This window comes from Bombus vancouverensis, chromosome 9 (assembly GCF_051014615.1).
Source record: "Bombus vancouverensis nearcticus chromosome 9, iyBomVanc1_principal, whole genome shotgun sequence".
In the NCBI taxonomy this organism is placed as follows: Eukaryota; Metazoa; Arthropoda; class Insecta; order Hymenoptera; family Apidae; genus Bombus; species Bombus vancouverensis.
This window is the reverse complement of record NC_134919.1, coordinates 13,706,876-13,734,151: the sequence shown is the minus strand read 5'-3', so window position 1 is coordinate 13,734,151 and position 27,276 is coordinate 13,706,876. Positions and strand designations below refer to the sequence as shown.

General features: G+C 41.0%; 6 protein-coding genes across 6 annotated transcripts; all 6 read right to left on the bottom strand.

The window, feature by feature from the left end:
• Positions 1-1,713: 1,713 nt before the first annotated feature.
• LOC117163759 (uncharacterized) lies at positions 1,714-3,322 on the bottom strand. The gene is made up of 3 exons (XM_033346406.2): positions 3,266-3,322; positions 2,299-2,809; positions 1,714-2,213 (listed from the first exon to the last, which is right to left on the bottom strand). The coding sequence occupies exons 1-3, from the start codon at positions 3,287-3,289 to the stop codon at positions 1,915-1,917; spliced, it is 834 nt and encodes a 277-aa protein (XP_033202297.2). The 5' UTR covers positions 3,290-3,322; the 3' UTR covers positions 1,714-1,914.
• Positions 3,323-4,876: 1,554 nt separating this feature from the next.
• LOC117163492 (uncharacterized) lies at positions 4,877-6,778 on the bottom strand. Its single transcript, XM_033345817.2, has 4 exons — positions 6,620-6,778; positions 6,022-6,092; positions 5,744-5,940; positions 4,877-5,472 (listed from the first exon to the last, which is right to left on the bottom strand). Exons 1-4 carry the CDS (start codon positions 6,635-6,637, stop codon positions 5,156-5,158), a joined length of 603 nt encoding a protein of 200 aa, XP_033201708.2. The 5' UTR covers positions 6,638-6,778; the 3' UTR covers positions 4,877-5,155.
• Positions 6,779-8,809: 2,031 nt separating this feature from the next.
• On the bottom strand, positions 8,810-10,325 carry LOC117163493 (uncharacterized). Its single transcript, XM_033345818.2, has 5 exons — positions 10,065-10,325; positions 9,739-9,978; positions 9,462-9,658; positions 9,141-9,378; positions 8,810-9,066 (listed from the first exon to the last, which is right to left on the bottom strand). Exons 1-5 carry the CDS (start codon positions 10,080-10,082, stop codon positions 8,971-8,973), a joined length of 789 nt encoding a protein of 262 aa, XP_033201709.2. The 5' UTR covers positions 10,083-10,325; the 3' UTR covers positions 8,810-8,970.
• A 384-nt stretch (positions 10,326-10,709) lies between these two features.
• Positions 10,710-12,796, bottom strand: LOC117163495 (uncharacterized). Its single transcript, XM_076621404.1, has 5 exons — positions 12,791-12,796; positions 12,190-12,670; positions 11,551-12,129; positions 11,031-11,486; positions 10,710-10,960 (listed from the first exon to the last, which is right to left on the bottom strand). The coding sequence occupies exons 1-5, from the start codon at positions 12,794-12,796 to the stop codon at positions 10,710-10,712; spliced, it is 1,773 nt and encodes a 590-aa protein (XP_076477519.1).
• A 1,937-nt stretch (positions 12,797-14,733) lies between these two features.
• Positions 14,734-20,850, bottom strand: LOC117163496 (uncharacterized). The gene is made up of 3 exons (XM_076621403.1): positions 20,794-20,850; positions 20,421-20,468; positions 14,734-19,017 (listed from the first exon to the last, which is right to left on the bottom strand). The coding sequence occupies exons 1-3, from the start codon at positions 20,848-20,850 to the stop codon at positions 14,734-14,736; spliced, it is 4,389 nt and encodes a 1,462-aa protein (XP_076477518.1).
• Positions 20,851-22,023: 1,173 nt separating this feature from the next.
• Positions 22,024-26,379, bottom strand: LOC117163658 (uncharacterized). Its single transcript, XM_033346162.2, is given in 2 exon segments — positions 22,024-24,638; positions 26,275-26,379. Coding segments are annotated over 2 exon segments (2,322 nt in total). The 3' UTR covers positions 22,024-22,421.
• Positions 26,380-27,276: the final 897 nt, after the last annotated feature.

Below are 27,276 nucleotides of genomic sequence, written 5' to 3'. Positions count from 1 at the left end.
CCTACTTCCTGATAGCGATTAGTCGCCTGATACATTAATTATACTTGAAACATGCTGAGGGATGCTAAAATATTTCAGATAATAATCATAAAAGTAAAATGCAAAGCCAGGATGAGGAAAATGAACATTAGATGGCACGAAGATGCGTATACGCGTAAATGATAAAAGATCGATAAGGATACGTATACCTCTATCTTATATTTCGATATTGTACGTACATTGTACAGTGTATCCGCAAACTTTAAAATATCTGAACATGTTCGTTATTTCCAACAATACGCGAAAATGTTAACAACGAAAGTTGTAGGATTTAAAAAAAAAAAAATGATGTGGTAATAATGATTTTTTGATAGGTGGATGCGTAGTGGGGATATACAGACCAATTTTTATTTTTTTTTCGATGAGATGTCCAACTTTTTATGCTTGTTTTCGAAAGAATAGCGAATTTCGAGTGTAAAAGTATTCGGATACATTTGTTCCAAAATTTACCGTTTCTGAGATATTCAACCTTGCTCGTTCTATTATTTTCGTTATGTAAATTGTTCCAAGTGTCAACCGTGTGCATCGATACAACGTTGTAATCTTTGAACCGTTGCACTCTTTACTTCTTTTGTCGTTCCAGTCTATCGAAACACATACAGCAATAATCCGTTGCACATGGTCGACACTTTGGATAACGAAAGTAATAGGATGGACAAAGTCAAATATCTCAGAAATGGTAGGTTTCAGCATAAACGTACCGCAGCACTTTTATCCTGAAGATTCGCCATTCTATCAAAATCAAGCATGAAAAATTAAACATCTTATTTTGAATAAACAAGATTCATCCCCGTATCTTCGCTAGCCCACTATTTGTTAAGTAGCCATTATTACCATATTATGTATTTCTTTGAATCCAACGACAGTTTGTGGGATGTTACAAAATCACATAATTATTTATAGATTTATGACTGGAAAGATTAATCACAAGCGCGTAAATTATTTAGGAATGTCTTTTTCTCTATGCCAGCTATTAATACACAGATATGATATCGCTTGTTTAATTTTATGATTGCCTATTGATTTTCTTAAGTACAGAGGAAAGCCATGACCATGCTACTTCCTCTAAATTTTGTTAAACCAGGTATAAAGTAGTAACCAAGTAAAGACCACTCATTTGTAACCTTGCTGGACTTCCTCTGTCTTCGAGGTTCATTTGCTGATCAAGTGCTCTTTTCCATCCTGAACTGGTAGATATACATGTACATTCACTTTCCATAGAATCTGTAGCTGATGCATCGAAAATACCAGTGAAAGTTTTGATTATGATCTTGAGTGCGTTAAAGTACAATGACCGCATCTATCTACTACGTAAAAATTCATTCCGTCTAATCCTACGTGGAAAGTTGCCTCGATTTGCTTATTCGATTTCTCTCGAAAAGTATGTGTTCATATTTTTTTGAAACAGAGAAGCTCGTTGGCGATGTAAAGCTACAGCTAACCATAAGTAGCGCTCGCTCGATATATCAATCTCATCTTTGCGATTAAACATCGATCCGATGAAACATTAATCACGTTTGACGTACGACAGTACAGACAATGAGGAAATTGCTTCAAACTTGTTGGAGATTAAATTTCTCGCTCAAAAAACAGAAGCTGTGCATATTATTTTCAACATTTTTATTGAAAAACAAAAACAGTAACATTTATAAAATTAAAAAAAATAAACAGCGATAACATTGTTTCATGTATATACAGGATAAAAACAATTAAAATTTAGTCGGCCATAAATCTAGCCAGCCTCAACGATCAAATTCACCGCGATTCCATCATAGTTGTTCAATCTGGAACCGAACTGTGAGCAAAAGCGATGAACGTGTGTGCAGTCGTTTTAGTATCAGTCGGATGGATCGTTCCGTAACGAGTCGCTAAAGTTTAGTGCTTCTTCGCGTGATGGTAGATCGTTTTGTACACGGGTATTTTTATGGGATACGGTTTGATGACTGGCACTGGCACGTGCTTCTCGATCGTAATAGGAATGGGCTTTTCTACTGGTACTGGAATATGCTTCTCAACCGGGAATGGAACCTTCTTTTCCACTGGCACAGCGACGGTCTTTATCACTTGTACAGGAACCAATTTTGGAACTGGATGAGCTACCGGGTACTGTTGAGGAACACCGACTGGCACTGGGTGGGGTACGCCTATCTTCAAGATCTGAGGAACCGGTACCCCTGAAAGCAAAGTATTTGTAAAATATATTACAGGTAGAGATGTTGGTAGGAAAAGTTTTTACAAAGAATCGTAATTATAACTTACCGATGTGTTTAACCACCTTGACCGGTACGGGTTTCGTTACCTCAACATGCTCGGACACGGGAACACTTTGCACTACACTGTGACCTCCGTCAAGGGAAACTCCACCTTCGTCTCCACCTTCGTATCCACCTCCTAGGGAAGAGTAGTCGGAGCCCAAGTGGTCACCGCCAGACTCCAAGTGTCCGCCGGAAGATCCCTCGAGGCCTCCACCGTGACCGCCGCCAAAGTCACCACCGCCAAAGCCACCGCCGTAACTACCACCATATTCTCCGCCACTATAGCTACCGCCACTATAGCTACCACTACTATAGTCACCGCCACCGTAGCTACCACCACCGTAGCTACCGCCATAATCACTGCCGTAACTTCCACTTGAGGAAGTGCCGAGACCTTCCTGATCAGACCTTTCTAGCGGCTGAAAACCTCCGTGTAATTGAGGCTGAAATTCATTTTGATTCTGTTGCACGATCACCGGCACGCTCGCGGCCAAGGACACCAGGGAAAGTAGCACCTACGTTGAAGGTAAAGTTCACGTTAGTGAATGTGCGTTTGAATGTCGGCTGACTGAAATAGAATGTGCTTAGAAAGAAAATGCACCGTTTCTTTGCGAGTAAATATAGTGGCAATATTGAACGCGATGATCTTTCCGTAAATAATAGAATTGTGATTACTGGTTGCCAAATGAAACGTCTTTATGTGGCGTGGAAAATTATTGATAAACGATCTTTGAATTGCTCGCCCTTTTATTGTTAATTAATGTCACGGTGACAAGGAGTCGGAAGAAATACGGAAAGTGAGAAAAGAAAAGGCGAACGCCTTTTCAAGTTATTAGCGAGTGACGGTGAAAAAATACATTGGAAAAATACGAGCAATTTCTTTAATCGATTAACCGTTAAGAAGCTTTATTGTTCGATTCGTAAGTGTACGAGTCGCGTGGATACAGGAATTTTCCGAATTCTTTACTCACGATTTTGTTCATGTTTAGGCGCATGCAAGTATACACCTGACTGCTAGTTGTAGAAGTTTCTTCGGCGACTGATACATCTTTGCTCATTGCTCGTCTTAATATACCACTGGGCCTTTCACTGTCGACGGTGTAGTTTAGTCCTGCTCGCTATAATAAATCGCTATTTCTCAGGTATCGGTGCGGCGAACGCGTCGTAAGTATTGGCCATTTTTGTGATTCCGCCAGCACCGTGTGAATTAGACATTTTCTGCTCTATTCATAGGCGAGTGCTCGCGTACATTCACAATTTTCATCGACTGTCACTGACCGGTGCTCCCACCGTTAAGTCGATACATATTCAAAAGTAACGGAACTATTTAGACTCGTGAATGCACATTGCCGATATGGCTTGGACACTTTGAACACAATGCTTCTTTTCTTTATCGTTCTCTCAATTTTTTCTGAATTCAACGTAATTAACGAGATCGAACGATTTTCTTATTAAGTAATTACGACTCTTTTCCTTTAAAGTTTCGTAGAAAATACGATTTAGCGACTTCATAGCGTATCGTGATTCCCACGCACCCGCGAGAATTTCTAATACTTAACACGTCCCGTGTGTATCGCACGATATTCCTCGCGACGTAGGGAATTGTTCGCTTTATTATACGCGCGTACATACAATCGGAAGAGAAAAGGCTCTAAACGAACAAGTAAAACGTAAGCAAACAATCTGGAAAATGTAAATAAAAGATGTAAAATGTGGAAATGGGTGGTTTTATAATATATGCGCAAAAAAGCATTAAGAGCCTCTAATGTATAGATCGATTTCCGATTACCATATTATTTGCTTCGCATTAATTCGACAAGCTAAAACTATTTCGCTAATAAAGCCAGAACATCGTTGTTAGAAACTTTCGCGTCAGTTATGTGTCTGCAATGATATAGAAAATGCTCACGCTATGTGACAAATTAACGATGATCGTGTACAACGATATCTGATACACGTGTCTAGCTCACGTAGCTTTGAATTTATCCGAGCTTGTGGAGAGAGCATAACGAATCGTCTTGAGATCATCTAGACACGAACTGTGCTATCTGTCCGTTGTTATCCAGAAAATTATAATAATAATTAGGGGGCGGGTGAGATATAACGAAATTCGTGACTTCAGTCCTTATCATGTTTCTCTTGTATATCAACGTGATTTAACGAAGCGACCATCCGTTATATCAAAAATACCGAAATTTCGCGATCTATCGAAATTAATGGGAAAGGTATAATTTGCCCAGCCTATTGATAACATCTGATTACTTGTCAGATTACGAGTAATTATTCCGACAGATCAGGGAGCACGTGCGCTCATATTAAAATGGCTGTTTGCGACTACACTGTAACTATCCTGCAACGATTGCGACCTACCGTTAGTTGAACTCGTTAATAATAGAATTAGTCGAGAGAAGGTAATAGATGGAGTTTTCCACGTGTTGGAAATAACGGCTAACTATCTATTATTTTTAATTCTGATGGATGACAAAAGAGATCTGCCAACGTACGCACGTAATCGATCAAATAACGTTAGTTTACAGCGAATAGAGGACAAACAGAGGCTGGGTTCAATTAAAAATTAATTTTTTATTTGATAACACAGCAACAAAACAAACAACCATAAATACAAACAGCATTGGAGACATTTTACGACTCCTGGATAGATGGCTCGTTGATTTCTTCGATCTATACAACAATGTGTGCCCGATCGAAGACGAAGAGCCTTCTCTGTGATCATTCGAGGAAGAGAATCGCAATCTTCTGCCGTATAGACTAGCTGATACACACGCAGAAGTTACGCTCGCTTGCTGTTACGGCCATACGTGTAAATCTGCATATATCTTCAGAGTATCATGTTGTAACGTTTAATGACTCCATCCGTGACCATGAGACTTCACCCTGTGGAATACGTGTTTGTAAACCGGCACGTGAATGGGGTACGGTTTTTCCACGGGCACTGGTATGTGTTTCTCCACCGGTACAGGCACGTGTTTCTCTACTGGGACCGGTATCACCTTTTCCACGGGAAATGGAACCTTCTTCTCGACTGGAACGGCCACGGTCTTCACCACGGGAATTGCAACTGGCTTTGCAACCGGTACGTGAACTGGATAGGGCTGTGGTACTCCTACGGCGACTGGATGTGGAACTCCTATGGCCACTGGTTGAGCAACCGGTACTCCTGTAGTAGTGTAAAAAGTTTTTTAATTAAGCAATTATTCGAAGAAATTTTGCGACGATGAATTATATTTCACGATGTTCATTTGGTTTGCGTTAATTATCGAATATTATATATACGTATAATCGAGGATGAGAGTTTGATCAAAGTGTGAATTGTCGCCGAGAGTATGAGGTTGATCGAACACTTCGTAAATTTAAGGTTATGGTTTAACGCTTATCTAGTTTCACGATGGCAATTAACGTCAGCATTTTAATCGATGAGGCAAACTTACCAACGTTTTTGACGACAGGTACTGGCACGGGCCTCGTAATTTCCACGTGCTCGCTCACCGGTACAGCTTCAGCGTAATGAACTTGTCCTCCGTGCAATCCATGATCCAGTCCACCACCGCCGCCATAGGAACCATAACTGGACAGGCCACCTAATTCTAAGCCATGTCCTGATCCATAATCGCTGCCTGCCGATATTCTATTAATTACAAACGATCCGAGTTAGGCGAATGCTTCAATTTACGAGATATATGAAAAACAGACCTAAATAATCTCTTACCCCTGCCAACCTCCGGGACTACCTTCGATGCTAGCCATTACGTATTTCGCGAATATGATTGCTACCCATACCTGAAACAATCGATAGTTAGATTCAAGGTCCACGAGAACGATATCGGGCTTCTAATTTTTTTGTCGATCAAGTATGAGCACGGACAAGTAGGGTAGAGACGAGAGAAATCAGTCGCGTCGTGTTCGAAGTTCTGTTGTTCGCAGCTGGCACTTTCTAAACTCGGTCAACTGATGCTAGTAAATCACATATTTGCAACGATATATCCACAGAGTGCGATCGTAACTTCGTTTCGAGGTATGAATATAAAGCGCGGGATGAATAGGGGCCACGATGTTGCCGACTTTACGAGCCATCGCCATCGCAAATACGTAAGTGCGTATAGAAGAAAGTATGCAAATACCAATATTCACTTTTCACCGGCATTGTTTGCGCTATGAGCGGAACTTGCAAAGGATGTGTAACATTCGGTCACGATTCACTGTTTCCCCCGAGATTCGAGATCCTCTCGTTCGCGTGCCTACGTGTATGTCCATCAGATCGATCGTATCCACCCTCTTTTCTTTTTTTTTTTTTTTCGGATACTTACAAAAGACCAAGAAAGCATTTTTCGATTACTAATGGGACAGTAGATGAAGAAACGAATACGTATACTGCGAGTGCTTGACGATGGACCAATCCTTTTTATACGCTTTCTCCCTCTCCCTTTCCCAGACGCGTGGATAATCTTTCTCTCTTGAAAACCGGACTTGCATGCTCGCATTTATATCCAAGACTACGCTAAACTGTAGGAAATACTTACATCCATATCAATTTGCGTTGAAACTCGACGCCGTTGCATCCAGGCGAGAATTAATTTTTTACGTCACCGTAGCGGAATCGAAGATTCCAAAAGGTAAACGATCACGATCGGAAGAAGTTAGAAGTTTAGACTGTAATCTTTGTAATAGATCTTTGATTCATTCAAGCGAGCTTTCACCGCTACGTGCGTAATTTAATTTCATTCTTAATTACGGAAACATCGATCCGTGTGCCATACCTATATACATAGTATAATATAAGTACAGTTAATGGACGCGATCCATTGGGACCAAGATTTCTCAGCCCGTATAGCTTTTGGACAAGCTTTCTCTCGACAAAACACCGTTGTATCTACTTCGTTCAGAGCACTTCGACGAAATGCATCGTCAGATTTTCCAAGTAACGTAGAACGCGGAGAGCGTGGTGAACGCCTATGCGGACCGTCCGTGATCCTCTCTACCGATCCAGCGTTGGAATCGATTTCTTTTCCTACTCTCTTTCTTCCGTTTTGCCTTATTTTGCGATGTCACCAGCGTGAAATTCTCGCATGAAAGTCAACCATGTCGTTCCAAAGGAATTAAATCGAACGCTACAGAAATTGTGCTGTATCTCGCATCGATGTTATTATTGCAATATCGCAACGTGTGCAAAATAGGACAACCGCGAGTCGCTGGACAAGTTAATAATTCGCAGCTATTTGTTGGCAATTAACGACTTTAACTTTTTTCAAACGAATATAGAATGGAACGCTTTCATGACACCGATTGTTACAAAAATCGAGTTACGGCTAGTTTCACTGGCAGTAACGCGATCTTTCACGCAATAAGAAAGCAAAGCAAATAAAACTGGGTGAGGTAAAAGGCAAAAAGCGAGCAAATCCGAAAAAGCGGTATAGATGAAAGTGTTGGACAGTTCGACGTGAAAGGAGGCGTGCTTGTTCGTTATAATAGTTGTATCTACCCCAAGTTATACAAGGTGACTATCGCGATTCTTTAGACGAGGCAGGGTAAGTCTTGGATAACGATAGAACCGTTGATAAGCGCCAATACCTTTTATCGCTTGCGCGACACATCTAGAAACTTAAATCTCGAGAACGAAAGGGTAACTTTTAAGACCCTTTTCTATGAAAACATCGAAACGAATCCAAATTGCCATTAGGTTCGCCAAACTAAACGATGATTACAAGGATACATCGGTGAATTCCTTTCGTTTCCTTTCTATGGCGCTGACAGAAAGGGCCATTATCGAGGTGAATGGTCACAGAACGAGTATAGAAGACATCGAGCAAAGAAAGAGTGACTTTGATCGAACGACTTTCTTCCCACGTAATTACTCCTGATTCGTAGAAGCAGAGCAGCTCGACAGGATCGCGGAGACCGTAACGGGGAGAAAGGGAGTATTACGGATGGTCAAGAAAGAGAGGTGAGTGAAAGGATTCCGGTTGGGATACGCTGGTAGATTCGACGCAGAGAGTTTATCTAACTCGGTCGTTCTCCTGCTGTGGCTGCTGGGCGTTGTGTTGCACGTAACTAGATATTGCATTCTTTGACTATCGATACCGTCTTCCTGCGGAACGAATCACCCTGCCCACCGTCACTTTCACTGCCACTTCCCACGAATACGCGGTAAACTGCTACATTATTGTCTTACGCCGGATCAGGAAATGGCAATTTTCAAAGGATCCTGACCACCTTGTTTAACGCTAGAGTTTCTCGTGAAAGGAAGCAACATTGTTCCAGCATGATTATTTTTAACGATCCAGTTACCACGATGATCGACCGATGAGTGCGTCACGATCACGCGTTGTTAGGTAATCTTTTACCGATGTGACGCTAAAACGTTCGTTCGATGGCATAAGAAGAGATAGCTTCTTTCCGCTCAGGGCGATTAAACGTAATGCGCGATAATAATGATGATACATATAGCCGCATATATTCTCGGAGTCTTATGGTACAATATATTTGTTGGTGAAAGCACACGTCGCACTTTCTATTCACAATGTGCCGGTTGAAGTAATCGATAAGTTTTGCAGAAAACAAACTTTATTTGTAACGAGAATAAGAAATAAGATAAACCATCACCGTAACTATAACAGAGAATAGAAAAAAAACATTCGTGGTTATTTTACGTGGAAAGCGTTTAACGACCCCAAGGATGATGCGTCGATTTTCCTAATGACGCGAGTCGTACAGCATTTGCAACAGCTTCCTCCTTGGCAGCGATTATATCTTTTTCCTGTAAATTAAGAACAGTTCGGTGCACCAACTGCCTCCGTTCAAACTCGTGTAAACTAATTGACGATTTGTCACCTTTGCTTCCTGCTCGCTTTGACTGATCTGTTTGTCAACGTCCTGTTTCTGTAACTCAGCAGCCGTCGCAGCAGCGTTTCTCTGAATGGCAGCAGCCGCAGCTGCTTCCCTTGCTGCGGCAACCCGCTGTGCAGCTGCAACCGCATCCTTCAATGACGCCAATCTTTGTTGCAAAGCTACTAACTGTTTTGCGCTCGATTTAGCTTCAGCTTCAGCAGCAGACGAAATTTCTTGCGATCTATACATGTAAATAGTCGACGAACGTATTGAACTAAGTAATTTCACTCTTTGGAAAACATCTTGTGAAATGCATGCATTTACCGCGCCACAGCTTCCCTTGCCGCGGCTTCCTTAGCCAGAGCAACCTTCTGCTGAACAATGGCGGCTTGTTTAGCTTCTGCTACCTTATGCTGCGCCCGATTTACATTTTGATTTGCTTCCTTCGCCTGTTGAATAGCTTTCAGCACATCCGGAGGATATGCAACGCTGGGTGTGCCACTAGGTGGTTCCCTTAACGTCTGAGATTAACGAGAAACCACGGTGTGAAGCAAAGTGCGGACTTTCTTAATTAAAAGGGATGCAAATTAGTCTGCCATACCTGAAGAGCGACGTCATGCGTCGCTTGGACCTGAACTTGCGGTAAGGGAATATCTGGTACTTTTGCAGCATTCCAGGGAATTGGTCCAAAACTGTTTGGAGACCATGAATCGGTAGAAAAGATTGGCTCAATTCCAAGAAAGTCATAACCAGATGGTCCTAATATAGTTACGCTTCTTTCCTTTCTTTTTGGTGGCAATTTTGGCTCCGCGATGCTGACCAAAGCGAACGCAACAACGATCTGAAAAATTTTCTCCGTTTTCTTAATATCACTGCCTCGATAACGGCGATTAAGAAAAAGATTTCAAGGCTTAAAATGCTTATTACCATGTAGGTGATCTTCATGCTGGAAGAGTTGTAGACGATGTTATCGATGATACTGAGTTCTCCAACTCGTGGAACGAGTATATATACAGATTGCAATTCGTAAGAGAACGCTCCATCGACATCGATGTAATGACAAAATTAATTGATGCAATTAAGAGAAAATGTAAAAATAGGAATGCCGCGGGAAAATTATAAGCCTTTGTCGCTTAATGACGATTGGTCGTGGTGTCGTTGCTGTACAATTAGTCGCCGGAAGACTGGTTACTCGTTCGGAAATTGATGAATCGAAGTGGCTATGTTATATTTATATCAAGAAACATATCAAGAAATAACTACGTCTCGCACACTTCCGGTAGGCCATATCGTTCGCGCGAGAAGGTCAACTTATTCGATCGATATCGCAATATCCTGCTGATATGTTCTTACGAAGAGGTATTTTTTCTCGTGGAAATAAAATAATCCAATATCTAACATTGTCTTAGTTACGACAAAAATTTATGTTCAATATATTATATACAAACAAACATAACAATATAAATAACATATCAAAACTTTAGATAAATTATATGCACTGAGCTCAGTATACAGCATAATTAGATTCTAAATACTAACATATTTTGGTAAATCATGAGGTCATTCGCATATTTAAGATGCCGCGTTTCTTTTAGGTATTTTGTATCCAAAAGATCCTCCGTACGTCGTTTCGGGCAGCAAGCTGAAGCTTTTGACAATATCAGAATTAAATCCTTCAGAGTCTTTGAAATCGTGGAAATTTTTGAAATACCTAAAATTCCTAAAACTTCCTTCGCCCGAAGGATCCTCGTAATCATTTCCGTTTCCTTTCGACGAGCTCGATCCATATTCTACTTCTGGAACTTCTTTCAGATGGATGTACTCTACGATTATTCGCCGCTTCATTGCTTGTTCTTTCCTTCAAAGAACAATATTTAATTAAAGAACACTTACCTTGTCTTGGCAATTTCTTTCTGTACAATGTTTCAAACTCTTCGTCGATGTTCTTGTCAAGGTATTTAGATGCGTTCGCATCATCGGACGTTTCTTCAGTCTTTTGTCTTTCATAATCATGTCTATCATCGTTTTCTTCATCCTCTTGCCTACTGTAAAAACTTTTTGATGGCGCGCGATCCGAGTTATATTTAGTTGATGGCGCTTGCTCGTCGTCATCCTCATCGTTCGACGAAGAATAATCACGATATTTGGGCTTCTTATCACCTTCTGCGTTACGATTCTGACTCGAATATTTGCCAAATTTTTCGTCGTATTGCTTGAAGGGAAACGAGGTCGATGGCTTAAAGTTACCTTCCGTTGCTGGCGCCTTAAAGTATTTTCCAGATCTAGTTTCGTAGTCGTCGTCGTCTTCCTCTGAATTTGCTGCGTATTGTTTCTCACGAGGTACATAATCTGCACAACAAACTCGCTCATTAAATTGGAATTGTACTCTGGTAAGAATTATATTGCTGTATACCTTCGTCGTTATCGGCGTCATCCTCGTCGTCGTCGGTCTTAGGCGGAGGCGCAGGTTTCTTTTTGTCAATGATCTCCACGTCAGATCGAATTTCTTGCGCTGGCGTAGCATGACGTACATTGTCAACAGATTGCACACGTTGAACGTTATCGTGTGCAAAATGCAATCGCGACTGAGGTTGGATAGGCTGATAAGCCATCGGTGAGAAGCTACTGACAGTTGGGTATACGTCTACCGCGGCGCCTTTGTATTGCGGAAATTGCGCGTTGTTATCTACGGTGGAAATTGGCACCACTTGACCCTGAAAACTGGAAAGCGGCGACAGGAAAGGTGTACTCAGTTGTACGCTGTTTAGCTTCGGCGTTCTGACTGCGAAATTGAACTGTTGATCTACAGGGTTCAACACGAGTGGTTGGCTTTGCGTACTGGACAAGTACTGAGGTAACTCTCGACTCTTTTGTACTTGAAGCATCGGCAATGGAGGTTTCTCGTTTTGGAACATAGGCGCGTAACTCTGCGATTCTGAGATTTTTGGCAACAGGTAACCAGTCTTATACACGGGAACTTGGAGATTTGTATCTGCAAAGAGAGAAATCGATCGGAAGGATTAACGTTAGTTGAAATGATTAATTGTTACACCTGTTGCTACATTTTGGTTAAACTTTGGTTGGCGGTGCGTACCAGCTTGTTTCAGCGGTTTAGCAAAATCGTCACCTGTAGTTTTATAGCCAGTTGACATGGTAAACAAATTATCAGAATATGGCAATAATCGTTCGTTGTTTCGAGATTCGAAGGAATAAACGGACAATGGCGAAGTAGCATACGGCGGTGATTGTTTAAAGGTATCGCTGTACGCTAATGGAATGCTACCTCCGACTAACGGAGGCTCTTTCACAATTTGAACGTTTTTATAATGCGATGGAGATTTTGCATTACTCGAACCAATGCTTCGCATATTTGGCCCGATCGGTTGAATTTGATGAGATTTATAATCTTGAAGAACATTGTGACCAGTTTCGACCACCCCTCTTTTTGATCTCGCGAAGCTTGAAGACAAAAATTGATGTTCTACTCCTGTAGCCGAATTCAGCGTCGATACGATTAAAGCGGTAAAAAATACCTGCAATATATTCAACCATTCAGACACATATTACGTTAACAATCAATCGTTTAACGATTATTTCCTCACAAAATTCACTAATATAACTATCGTAAATAAAACAGATCACAGAAGACGTACCAACATGGCACCAGCTTAATCGACAACGGCTTAATAGATACCGACGTTTCTTCTTAACTGGCTGCAACGCAGGCTTCGAGATCTTTTATATTCAGGGATTAGCGATGCGATACAGTCGAATGGATTTGACTTTTCTGTAATTGACAAAAAGCGTGTCGAGAAAAACTGAATTATATCTCCGTGACTCTCTCTGATTGCCGATGCTTAGCAAGCGTGTCAACGACCTAACTCCTCGCTAATTGATATTTCCTCGATTGCGTGCCTGCGATGCAGTGAATAATTATTGCCTTCGCCGTGACTGCTGTCTCCCTAATAATAACGTTTCAAGAAAAAAGTAAATTAAACCTTTCATTTAATAAAATTAATTTGATACTCTGATGCTTACAGTCTACTAATTGCAGATCCGCTAAGACAATACGCATCGCAGTATTCTTGAATTATGCACGCAGTGCATTAAGTATTTTACACATAATTAAAGGTATGTTAAAGTGACTTTAGAAAAACAACTTTGTTAATAAATTTAATACGAACGTGTTCCAACGTACAATACGGCCATGGAATTCACCGGAAGTACAATTAGCTGACCAATATTCGTTGTTCATAGTTCCCATGAAACTACTCAAGCATATCATTCTTAGGTTGTAGACTGAAAGAACCGTAAAAAATTTCTTTCTAATTGCTTTCCAGCTATCTTTTCTAGTGAAAGTTACAGCCTATCGCGGTAAATATACATTCTAGAATCGATGCACGAACTCTGTCACAAATTGAATCTATCACAGCTGGCGCAACGTGTGTAGGAAACCGAAAGAGGAATCGATATGTCGATAATTGTAAAAAAAAAAAAAAAGAAAAAGAAAGAACAAAACCATGTAAGGATAAAGTCGATTACGCTATATACAAGTTTTTCTTCAGCTAATCGATAATTATGTTGCTATCGGACAATCACGGTGCAATTATCATCCTTTTATAGACCAAGTTGTAACTCTTCGATTTAATGGAGTAAAGTTAGAAATCCGGATACTTATCAAATATCATGGCGATTAAGGGAAACACTCTTCACACTTTCCTGCCCGCCTCGTACGGCAAGTGAAAATAATTCAAGATTCATGTAAAATTCTCTTCCAATAAAGTAGTTTCACATCGGTGACGTTTAATGCAAAACGTTTGCTATATTCTCTTCGTCGCTTATGACAAATTAACGATGCTCTGAACAACGACTAACGCCGAAAAATTAGAAAAATTGGAGCTTTGAGTTATAATTTAAGCTGGCCTCGTGCGCTTTTATGATTAGTACTATGCTATAAAATTTATTTATTTCAATAAGTATTCGACGTAAGTGTAATCGACAATAATCAAGTAGATGCATAGAGTAGAAGGCTAAAATCAAAGACAACTATTACTTATTATAATTCAATTTTGCAACTTTACATAGCATTATCGAGGGATTTTTACAAGAATTATACAGTGATGGTACAACGAAATTGCGTTGAATAAAAAAAGATAAAGTGAATCGATATTTTTCATTTGTAATTAATATATATATATACAACAATCTCTAGTACCTTGAAAACAAACAATTGAAACTTTCTCTTCAGTGTCCATTCGTTTAAACTGTTGTAACTCTTCCAATATTATGTAAGATAACGTTTAAGTGACTTGTCGACAAATGTCATTCGTAATCACGCGACAGTTTCTATCCGACGACGAAAAGAAATAAAAGAAAATGGATGATCGTTTTACAAAACGTAACATTCATTCGTCTACTTCTTATTTTTATTCATTTATCTATGCTGTTTTTAAACTTCGTACTGCTATTCAAAATATTTAATAATACGAATTTTCATATATCTTGATTTTATAGAACCTTTTGTTAATGTTTCAATCGGCTTGCTTTATAAGATTAACGAAAAGAATCGGTTCACGTTGCTAATTGAAATTCAGACTTAAACGGTTCTCTTTTCCGACAAAGATCTTCGAGCGCTGGAATCGGTCTGCCCCAAATTGGGATACAACATACCATCGGCCACTTTCTGATAATAATCCTTCAAAGTATCGTCGTAAAATTGCTGCTGCGTCCGCAATTTTTCATTTTCGAAAAATTTATTCAACTGATTTTTGTCGCGAAAGTAGTTTGGCGTGGCTCCATTGGGTAACTGTTTGTTTTTCATCAATAAACCAAGGAAATTATGCACCTTAGGATGATTGTAAGCGTTCTCTTTACCATCTTTGTGCTGTTTGGACGCTTTAGGGAAATTGATTGTATCACGAGACAACGTGGAGGGCGAGGCGTGTGAATCAAATGCGGAACCTTTTCTGAATTGCTTCGAATCTTGCGTGTTGTCGTGTTTCGGCGAGCCATCGGTGTGAACTGGGTCGATATTTGATCCGGAAGAATCAATACTTGATTTATGGGACAAATTACTTCTAGAATGTGATCTTGGCCCATGGTGATGATTATGTTTGTGATTATGATTATGGTTATTGAATCTGCTCGGTCCCGGTCTCTTTTTCCCTGGCTTTCCACGTAAATGACTTTTTGTACGATGCGAATTTAACTGCGGTGGTGTCAGGAAATCTCTGACATGTTTCGTATCTCTAAAGTCATTGTTCGATCCAAAATTATATTTGTCTTGATCTTGAGGCCTGCGCTGTCGATACGGTTTGTTATTTCCATGGGAGGAGCGCAAAGAATTCTTTGGATTTTTCTTCAGCATTTGTTCCAACGCTGCTATCATCTCTTCCGGCTTCTTACCAGGTAATTCGGTTGTTCGTACCTTTGTTTCGCTATGATGCGCTTCCAGTTGATCTTTGTTTTGCCTAGAATCGAACAGCGAGGCTTTCAATCGTTGCAGCTCGTTCTTCAGTTTCGCGATGTCTGACAAGTCAGTAGCGTTATTACGATTGTTCCCTGGTTTTCGATCGTTGTTCCACTTCTGAGAATTATAAATAGTCTTCAGAGATTCCTTGAACATTTGCTCCGCGTAGGTCTTCAGATCTAAAGTTAATTTCGGTTTTACCAAAAGTTCGCTTTGCGCAGAAAAAGAAGGTTTAAAGAAATTACCTCCAGGCAGCAATGGGACTAGGTTTAAATTTTGTTGGAGCGGTTCATTGGCGTGCAGTTTGTTGTTCAACGCATTTTGATTTTTTACGACATCCATGTTCGGAACGAAATTGATCGGGTTAAACATAGGTTTGTCCTGTGACTGGTACGCCTTCAGATCGTTGCCGATGCCTTGATTATTGTTCGAGCCTACATCCGTAAATGCATTCATCACATTCTGCACGTTCGTGGATTCGGTAGTCGAAAATATGGCTGGTTTAGCCGTAACGAAGCTGGTTGTGGAGAACATAGGAATTGAGGTGGTTAAAACAGCAGTCGGGTAATTCATCGACTCGTAGGAATTTATGATCGTGGTATCTATCGTGTTCGGTTTGATATTCGGATTGACAATTTCGACGTTTCTCGTGCCAACGTGCGGTAAATGGGCATTCCCGATGATTCCTGAAACACTTGGTGACGCATTTAACGTATTAATATTATCGGTACTATGACTAGCCGTGTTATCGATCATTTGATACGCGAGGGATGGAAGCTTGATGTTTTTCAAGGTTGACGCGCTGTTATCGAAACCGGTATTTTGTCTCGAGTATTGTTGGCCCTGATCTCGAGATTGTTGCAACAGAAAATTCGCTCCTTGAATGTTCTGCTGTTCGGAAAATATTTGCGGAGTACTCGCCGATAACGTTGTGAACGTTGGCACAGGATTGAAGACCGCTGGTAGCAAATGCGTCGTTTGCAGATAGGTTTTCGTTTTCGGCGCTACGTTAACGTTTTTCAACGACTGTTGATATAGACTGTCCTGTACCTGAGACTTAACTCCTTGAGAATTGGAATTTTCCAAATAATAAGGATTACCATTGAGTGTTTGCCCTTGATCGTCATGGCCGACAGCAAAGCTTGCCGAGGCCAAGAAATTCGTGCTTGTACCGGGAAGCATGGTCTTCTTGTTCTGCGATTCAGAAGTTATTAAGTTGATCTTCGTGACTGGTATAGTCTGTGGCGTCGGTGTAATCGTGGGCATCGTTGGAAGCGGTTGCACCTGCAAATTACCGTGACTAATAGGATTTTGGCCGTGTATCCCGTGAGGATTCACCTGAATATAATCCGAGCCGATGACCGGAGTCTGCATCAACGTTGAGATAGTCTGAAAAGTTGGCTGCGGGAGTATTAGCTGCGGCATATGGTTCGCCGACATTTGATTCGAAGTAGTGACGACTGCTGGCCGAGATGTAGCCGAGCCTTGAGCATCTTGAGCCGAGATGCTCTGCAAGTTATGGTTTAAGCTCGGAGTAACCGCAAAAACTGGAGCGACTGTATTCGATACGTATTGGGGTTTCAGGTTCGCGTGCATCGAATTGTGGAAGTTATTCTGGCCAACGATAATATCTGGCAGGGGCGTGGATACTCTTATCTTTACATCGTTGCCTATCACATTTTCGCCGGTGCTTATCTCAGGAGCGGGCGTGCTTACCGCGTTAAGTGGCGTGGCTGAAACGATATTGTGCAAGATTGCATTAGAGACGTCGAAGCCTTGACTGTTACCGATCGCTGTTGCGTGATCAAAGTTTGCCACTGGTACCAAGTTCACTTTGACCGGCACGATGAGTTTCGGTTTCTCAAGTTGGCCGATTTCAATACCACTCGAGTGAGAAATCTCAAGGTTCGGAGAGATCTGGTTCCAGCTACCGCTCGGCTTGAAATTAGACTTCTGTGATTTTACGTGCCTCATTTCCGAAGCCGAAAATCTACCATCGTACCTCGTGTCTTCGTAGCTATCGTCTTGATCTTGATGCCGATCGTCGTCTGCCCATGAATTCCCCCTTACTTTCTGACGATGCGACTTCGATCTCGACGAATGATGTCTCTTACCCTGGCTTTCCTGCTCCGCGCTATCGAGATTCCCTCGATGTTCTTTCGGGAGCCGCTTCGAGCTGTTGCTAGGTCGTCTTCTGCTCTTCTGAACTCTTCTGGGCCTCTCCGTGTACTCCCCGTAATCACCTTCATCCGACACGTCTCTCGAGTCCTCGTCGCTTCGAAATCTTCCATCTCTGTTGTTCATCGTGTAACGATGCGACACTTCGGAGCTCACCGAATCGATTATCCTCGAAGTTTGGTGATTATCGGTATCGAAATTGGATATACTGGACGGCTGATGAAATTTGTAATTTGATTCAGCAACCACGACAGGATGGGAAAATTTGTGATTCTTCGGAACTTGAGGGGACGAAGGCGCGATGCTGTAAGAATTACCGCCGTTCTTCGCGTTCGTCTTCAAAAAGACACTAACCTCGTCGTTCAGCCTTGGGAAGGACGACACAGCTGGCTCGTTTTGTCTAGCCGCGCTTTGTCCGCGACCGTCATAACTGAGAACATTCTGCTGTTGATAATTGTTGCCAACTTTCTCTTGATCGCGACTCTTCTTTCCTGTATCCTTCGCCGAATTAGGAGGATAGTAATAGCTATGCGAATTACCTCCGCTGTTATTTTCGGACACAATTGTTCCATAATTTCCCATATAATCTTCCACTTTCTGCCTGTTTCCTTGAGTTTTATGTTTCGACGTAGATCGCGTTTTTTCGTCTCCGTTTTCGTCGATACCCAACGCTTCCTCGTACAAATCTGTATAAGTGGCAACCACCGGTGTATCGTTTCTAACTTTAAGCAGTTCGAAATTGTTCTGGTCCCCTTGATACTCGAACGATCTACGATTTGCGCTCAAATTAGGAAAGTTTAAAAATATTCTCGCTTCCGTGGAATAAACAGGATCGTCCTCGAGGTTATCCGTTTCTCGTGCAGCCGTCTGTTCGTCGGTGCTATCGGTGTTGGCCGGATTTACTCGCTCGTTTAAGAAGTTATTCCAAGTAACGTTAATTGATTCTTTCTCCTTCCTCAACGACGTGACATCTGGTTGCTCGAATGGATCAGACGGAGATGGCGATGAAGATACTAATATAGGTACAAACCCATTTGAATTTTCATAATGTACGGTGGTATCTATCATAGATCTTATCAGCTGGTTTCGAAACTCCGGTTTCTGTTCTGGCTTCTCCGCATTTTGCGCCACGTTCTCCGACGCAGTTGCAATCTGATCAAACGCCGCTTCATCCCGCGGGTGCGTGTTTCCTGTTCCTATTACGTGCGGCCAGCTCAAAGACAAGAGTACAACCTGCACCGAATACAAAGTTATTAGCAATAAGTTAAGTAAACGACTATTTCCATTTAATTCGCGTACTTTATAATTGAATTTTCTCGTATCAGCCGCAATTTGTTCATACCATGTACAAGTGATCGAATAAAAACTCAATCGTGATGGAAGTACGTTAAGTAAAACTACGTTTCACTGCCCGATAAAGTTCGCAGCCCCGTACATCGTGTAACATCGATCAAATTGAAATGCACAGGAGATGCGTTTTACACCGATTTATCGAATGCTTTTAACTAAAACGCTAACTGGTTTGAAGAAAGTCGACGCACCGGTGGTCGAAAGAAGAAAGCGCTCCGATTATCACGAATTTAAGATAATACCAAAATTAAACGGAATGACCGGTGAAAATAAATGGCAGTCATTGGGCTGACCTAGAAAAAAGAAACATACTAGAAAAGTAAAATGCGAGAGGCATGCGTGTGTACTGTGACAGTGAAGGACTGAATGTGCACGGAAGCAAATCCTCAAGAACTTTCTCACCGATTCGCAGAAGCTAGATGTTAATTGAATCTCTTGGAATTTGGACGTTTTTCAATTTAAGAATAAAATATAGCACGAAGAGGAAATATTTCAGTCGAAAAGGTTATTAATGGAAATCGCCAGTAGAGGGTAGCAATTCAAATTAAAGTGGAACGTTCCTGTTTGACATTCGACGGAGATAATTGGGATATAAAGTGAAATAATCACAGCTAATAATGAATTGCTTCGGACAGAATAAAATTGCATTTAATTGCCAGAGAATAATACCATTCCCGACTAATAAGTGGACGTTAACCACATAGCAATAAATTTCGTTCTACTTTCGGGCAGACCAAAATAATCCGGCACACGAGGTTTCAGTGTTCAAAGAAAGTAAGATCTTTCCTTTGACGTTTAATTGGCTAACACGTACACGAAGCAAATTAGGGAAAACACCAACGTCGAAATACGAAGAAAGAAAGTGCTCCAATTACGCGGGTCCGTGTGCGTGTTTAGATACACTCTATAAACCTTTATCGGCATTTTATGTTTAATTTTTCGGATATATACGAGACGGCGTTAGATTCTGCTTTTATATCGCGATTTAATTTATCCGGTAGCTTATCGTGATTTTCATCTTCTTACGGCATTAAAAAACGGCGGAACAAAAGACATTACGATCTCCGATTTAACGTAGCATAAAAGTACGAATCTCTTTTCATTGCGATTCGAACAGGCTGATCTATTACGAGAAAATATTTCGTCGTCGACGCAAGGACTAGCGTATCGACGTTTAAGAGAACTACACTCGTTCACGAAATTCTGACTGTTCGCGATCCGATCGTCACAATTCACACAGAATCGAATCGGCACTTTTTGTCGAAAGTTTGGTATCACGTACTTACGAGACAAAAGAACATTTTCTTAGCCGGAGCAGGAGCACCGTTTACCCTCTAAAACGGAAACCACGATTAAGATGGATCGAGTGTCACCGAGCTTCGCGTTGAACACATTGATTGCAACACGGGTTTTTCTCGGAATTTCTATTGTATAATCCAAAAGATCTGGCGAGCTGGACCTCCACGCGAGAACTGAGCCACATAGTAGACACGCGATTTTCTTTATACACTCTGGTAGCCAAGTGAAAAATATCGTTCTAAATATTATCCTATAGTCCACCAGTCGGAGGATACTTTCATTCGCGACACGCGACCATCGCTGAGAAATTGTTGTCCGTAATAACCGCAGGATGCGACCACGCATCATTATCGTGCACACCACACCAAATTGCTGGAAGAAGAAAAGTAACTTAGGCTGACTGATCGCACTACGCATTGACATTCACAAATATTTTGTATCGTAATTAATGATAGTCTATCGATTAATAATGTATAACTCGTTAATCTTTCGTATCCCCCTTATTATATCTCTGCGTTCTGCTTATAAGCTTCGTTGTTCGAGGTAATCATTAGTAGATTCAGAATTAATATATTTCGAACATGGAATCGATACTATCGGACACAAAGAAATTCCAATTAGAAATAAAACTATCACAAACTATAAAAGAATCACCTTAGATGGTCAGTAGTTTTTCGACTGGATTTTATGCGCTCTAAAACACACGCATTATGCGCAGCGCGCTTACTCCTCCCGATGCAACCAGTCTCACACGATAGAAACGTCGGCTGATGTCGGTGTACCATGATAGTACCACGCTCGACCATTCTTTGCTGTGTAAGACCGCACTCGCAATCGCTACAGTTTAATGCCTTGTGTCTAATTGCCGTGCTCTGTAGATAGGCGGAGATATTATCGTTGCCTTTCGTTGTGAAAACGTGGCATTAACTGCGCCCTACGACCATCGCAGCTTCAGTTTGTTCATCTGCACTTAACAAATAATTAATGCTAATTACCTTCCTCTCCCAACCGTTTCACGTATATTTGTCCTTTCTTCTTTGGTTATTTTTTTCTTCTTTTGGATGGGAGGAGGGACAGCTGAGGAAAATTCTGCTGATGCTGCGCACAATTTAGATTTGATCTATACCTCGAGGCAACTTCGATGTTGATGTCGGCGTCAACGTTGCGAAGAATGCGTTCTAAGCTTCTCGGGTATCGGCGATGTTTGCATATATGTACAAATGTATGCTAAATTCGTATCTTTCACTAGGTGAATCGTGAAACGAATAAAAAGCATTAGAAATTTCCCTCAGGATTTTACTTTTCTTAAATTTTCTACATTAATTGGCTCTAGAGTTTACGTTAAATAGATAATAATGCTAAGTGTCATTAATCAGATCGATCAGATTGATAACGGGAAATATCGAAAACATTTCGTGTGGAGACTGGGGATGGTAGAAGGGGAATCGAAAGTAACGAAAATTAAAAAGACTGTGTTTAAGCAGCGCGTGGAAATAACATCGTGCAGTGCGATAAATATCGCTAATGATCTCATTAAACTAAATTTAGAGGAAATGAAAGACTCGTTTGCTTAAGTACGAATTTTATTTAATTAGATAGATATGTATACAGAGGCGTAAATGTACGCTTTATACCAGATCCTTAAGAACTAAGTTTATAAGGTACCTTCTTGAAGTAAAAAATTTGGTTATTCATAGGTTAAATTTCAAAGCGTTGATCCACTTTGAGCACGACTAATTCTTCGAAAATTTCAAACGTTCAGAAATTACTCCGCAACTCTCGAAGAAGCAGCAACCGCAGTAGGTACAGTAGGTCGCCAAACTTTATTGCACAATCCCTTATTAAATACTACCGAATCACTGTCTTTAATAAATCGTATTCCCTTCAAGTTCAATGGCACAAAGCGTCTTACAAAATAATAGTAGATGTGCCAGACGCGTCGCTTTCGCCTGAGCCTTGATTGCCCTCTTTCCTTTTTCTATGGGCCACTAGTTGTTGACCTTGTAATTGGTATATCTTGGATCCTCTAAAATTTGAACGCTTTTAGTTTTCTGCCGACCGCTTGACCCTTGGACGTAACGACTATTCGAATCGTCTAAATTGCTAGCTTCGTAACTCGATTTCCCAACGTACGAACTTGAACTGTAAGTCGGTGATCGTGCATCGTCTTGCGTCAACCGAATCAGATCTAGAACGGGGCTCTTATTAGTCCCAATCGTCGAATGTTTGGAAAAGGATTCAGACCCGAGATTGTACGTTGATGGTTGTGCCAATTGTTGAATGCTCTTAGCATACTGAAGCAAGTATTGTTGAAGCAGAGCCTTCAGATTGATATTCTGCGTGTCTTTAGTCTGAATAGGAGAAGCACCATCGACTCTGAGTATAATGACCGGTATCAGAGAGTTTCCAGCTTGCACGAAAGTCGGACGAACGTTCAAAATAGACGAAGGATTTCTAACATATTCAGAGATGGACGGGTTGTAGTTCAATAAATCCGAGTACTGTAGGTTAGAATAATCGTTTAAATCGTTGTTGCTGAAACTTTGTTTCTGCGATTCCCTATTTTCTGCAAGTATCGTATCCAGATAGTTCTGTATTTTTGGATCGTACTTGGGTGTAGTTCGAGAAGAATGTGCGGTGGACGAACTGAAGAAAGAGTTGACAGGTGTCGTGCCATTAGTAGTCGGTTCCGTCGTATATTCCGGATTCGGGCTATTCACCATGTATCTTGACAAAGTTTGCTGATTACGTGAACTATGATTGATATTGGGTCTGGTCAAGCTAGGCTTCGTCTTCTCCGGTGAAGTTGACGAAACGGGGGGAAAAGAATAGGAGGCTGCTAGGTTGCCGTTGGGTTGGCGCTGTTGCGCCAGGTTTACATTTTGCCTCTGGCTCACTAAATTCTGATAGCCGAGTCGATACACTTGTTGCAGTGGCAAACTCGCCGACAAGGATTCCGCAGAAACGAATGGATTTGGCTCTCGTCCGGTTTGCTCGGATATTGTAGGAAATTGCACCGGCCCCTGAGATAAAATATTATTTTCCGTAGAGCTATTTTCATAAATCGAATAAGGCTCCTGGGTTTTTGTGGGTTGCTGCGCCAACGGGTGCGAATATTCAACGTAAGTAGAAGGCGGAACGTCGGAGACCCTGCCGTCCGGATATTTCCAAAAGACTTTGTTCTCGTAGCGGATTCCATTTTCCACGGTGTACTTGGGACTGTTTGAGTGTGGCGAACCAACCCTTGGAAAATGAGGATCGTAGTTCAGTGGAGCGATCGTAGAGGAGTCGATATTTTGAGAAACAGAACCGAAGCTATGGGAATTGATATTGGATTGAATATTCTGTTTCTGGCTTGTGTAAGTTTGCGCGTTCCCGTTATGGGAGAAAGGACTTGCGGTAACATAGTTGAACGAATCGCTCTGTGAACTCGCAAAGTTCGCAGCACCAGGAGTTACATATTTGAATGTCTCCGTGACGCCAACAGGCAAAGGTGATTGTGTCGTAGTTGGCAAATTATTATTCCTGTATCCGGAATTTTGAATTGCGAATGAGCTGACTGGAGGTTTCGATGTTGTAAAGAAGTTTCGATACGATTCGGAACTAGAACTTGCTGCGGCTTTTTGCGGCTTCGTTCGTAATCCGAACACGGACTCAGGTTTCGTGGACCGATGAAAATTCAAATATCGGAGATTCGCTTGACTCTGGCTATTAATCTCGGAGAATGATGTAGCGAAAGAGTTCTGTTGCGTACCAAAATGTCCTCTTTGATTACTTGGCTGTACCCTTTCGATTATCGTCTTTGGTAGGAAAGGGCTAATCGATTCCTCGATGCTCACCGTGGTTCCTGATTTTCCGGCTGGAAAATAGTAGTTGTATCTTCTCATTTGGATGGTGTTCGTGTTGAGACCATAACCGAGACCGCTGTTCACCGTACGCTTCGATTTCTCCTCGGAAGTGACATTTTCATCCTCTGTGTCGTTGCCGAAATCTAGTAGTATTATTGGTGGTAAAATCGGTAAGTCGTCCGACCGATCCTCTTCATCCTTTGAATCAGATTTCTTCGAAACGGCATCATCGTCGGTATCGTCAAGGGGGGAGCTAGTGGTAGACTTGTATTCTCGATCGTCATCCGCTTCGGAAGGTAGAGACTTTCCAGCGACGTTCGACGAGCAAAAACCAATTATGAGGAGAACCATAGGAATCTGAAAGCGACGAAAATCGTATGAAGTATGAACGGACGTGTACAATAACGAGAAGGTAGTTATCGATCTTACAGCTCGGTACTCCAGTAATGATAATTTTACTTTCACTTCCCTTCCTTCACTTAGCTTCATCGTAGAATGTCATACGTTTTTATTCTCAACGTGGACGAACGTTTATCAAACAAATTTATAATTAACAAAGGGAAATCGATGCATTTTTTGCGCGATAAATATTACAAGGTCGACTTTAACAGGAAAAAGTGTGAATTTTTACAAGGTCACAGTTAAGGCCAAGTATCCGGTTGGCAAGTAAAGAGAACGAGTTTCGTACGGTGCACACTTGTGATTTTCACCGCTTTCTTCGGTAACTGTATACCTCCGCTGATATTCCTGTATTTCGAATTAAAGTTTTACTCTGGATTTCAGAATAAAAATATCGCAAACTTGAAATATCGTTTTAAAACAGTCGTGAACAAGTTGCTTCTGTATCTAAGCGTGCTGTTGTGAATCTTAATTTTCTCTAAGAGACGCCATTAATAATCTCCAAGTGACAGGTAAGAAAGTTACTCGAAAGGCATAGACATTATCGCGTTATACTCTTTTGCACTCAGACCGATTACCATAGAAATTATTTAATTTTGAAATCGCTCAACCTACTGGCTGAACGCTACTGCGTTTCGTAACAGAGAATGATTATTCGGTAAATGGAGCGTCGCACCATTTTCACCAAGGTTTATCTTTCGACCAGGTAGAAAATCAACCGTTACCTAATAACGAACAACCCGAATAGATTTTATGACAACCGAGAGCCGCTGTTCCTGTAGTACCTTCAAGGACTTTCACTGACTTGCTCAAGAGCATCTGCCACGGTTACTTTGCCGGACCTGCGCGGCCGTAGATGGAAGAAAATAAGAAACACTTTCTCCATAATGACCGATTCAGAAGAGTCTCGTCGACAGAAAGAATTTAATTCTATCAACGAAACGATGAATTATTTTGAGTTGATATCGTTGGCAAATATGATATTAAATAAATCGGTGTAGCTAGCAGTCAGTTATATCGATGTGCTCCATAAGTTACTAGATCTTGTACGAAATATGGCGAGATAAGCGAAGAAACGTACGTTGGAACGCATACAAATAACGTCATTCGTATTATCATTCTGAGCGTTCCGAAAAACTAATAAGGGTGATCCTTCATAAACGAGATAAGGTAAAAGTCATATTCCGTGCACGTAAAACTATTATTCGTTTGTCCTGCCCCTTCACTTCACAATTTGTATCTTTTAAGCACGAAACGAGTATTATGTGCGTAATATAAATAAATAAATTTTGAAATTTCGTTGTCGCTATAATGAAACACGATAATCTCGATCATATCGATGAAAGTTGAAACCTTAAAGAATCCTGTATAACATACACGTAGTATATCTAAAAGAATTTTCTACGATAAATCTTCACATATTTGCATCAGTCACTTAATCTATCTATCACTTTGCCGTTTTATAAGAACTGCGTATAGAGATGTTAAACGTCGAATCGATCAGCTGACAGGTGTGACGCGTGAAATTTCCGAAATGTAAAAATGAAACGTTTAAGAAAATGTCAAAGCTAAGGCGAGAAATCGGCGTACTTACGTGTATCACGAGAATCTTCATGATGACGGTCGACCTTAAACCTGTACGCTTGACTCTTGGTCTTCTCGCGTGTATTTGGAACTGATGAAGCAGTGGCGGCTACATCCCACCTTATATGCCTTCGCTTGAACCGCGAGAGGGACACCACGATTATAGTTTCACCGCTGTAACACACTGACATTCTTTATTCGATACGTATGGAAAGACATCTGCCAGTAGCGTAGCGACACCGCTATGGCAGTGTGCTCATCCTTGGTTAATATTTCGACACGAAGAAAGCTAATGTCACGATATACATATTCGTAGTTATGATCGCGACAAAGAGATTAAAGCGACAATTAATTATCGTCCAAGGCGACACGTGCTTTTTCATCGCTAATTAAGGCGTGTAAAAGATTGGCCGAAACTCGATAAATTATTACAATTACGCAAATTTTTAATGCCGCGTCATTTGCTAACCGTTGACTAAAAATGAAATGACTGTAAAACAAATTTTTATTGCTACGTAACATTTATACCGTTGTGATATTTTTCTTAATTAGTATACAGCGCGTTGACAAAAAAAAAAAAAGTTAAAATGTTTGCCGAGCTGAAATTTCTGGCAAATAATATCAAAAGCCTGCACCATTGGTTTTTTCCTCAGGATCCGCTTTCTCATTTTGGCACACGGCGCCGGCATCCGCGTAAATAGCTAAGTGGATGTGCCTCTGCCTTGTGTCAACAGCTCTCTATTCGAATACGTAATGTGATGGCGATGCTTTTATCATAGTTACACTAACGCCATAATCGGAGAAATGGGCCAATAAATTATTTAACTTCAAAGAAGATGGAATATTAGAGGTTTCAGATACTTTTAATTGATAAATTTGAATATATTCATTACGATTTCCGTGGCAAAATATTTGACCATATTTTTTGCTTTTTATCTTTTACAATTTACAAAATGCTCAATGTACGACGGGTAACCAAAAAATATACTAATTCCTTTAAAACTTTCAATTA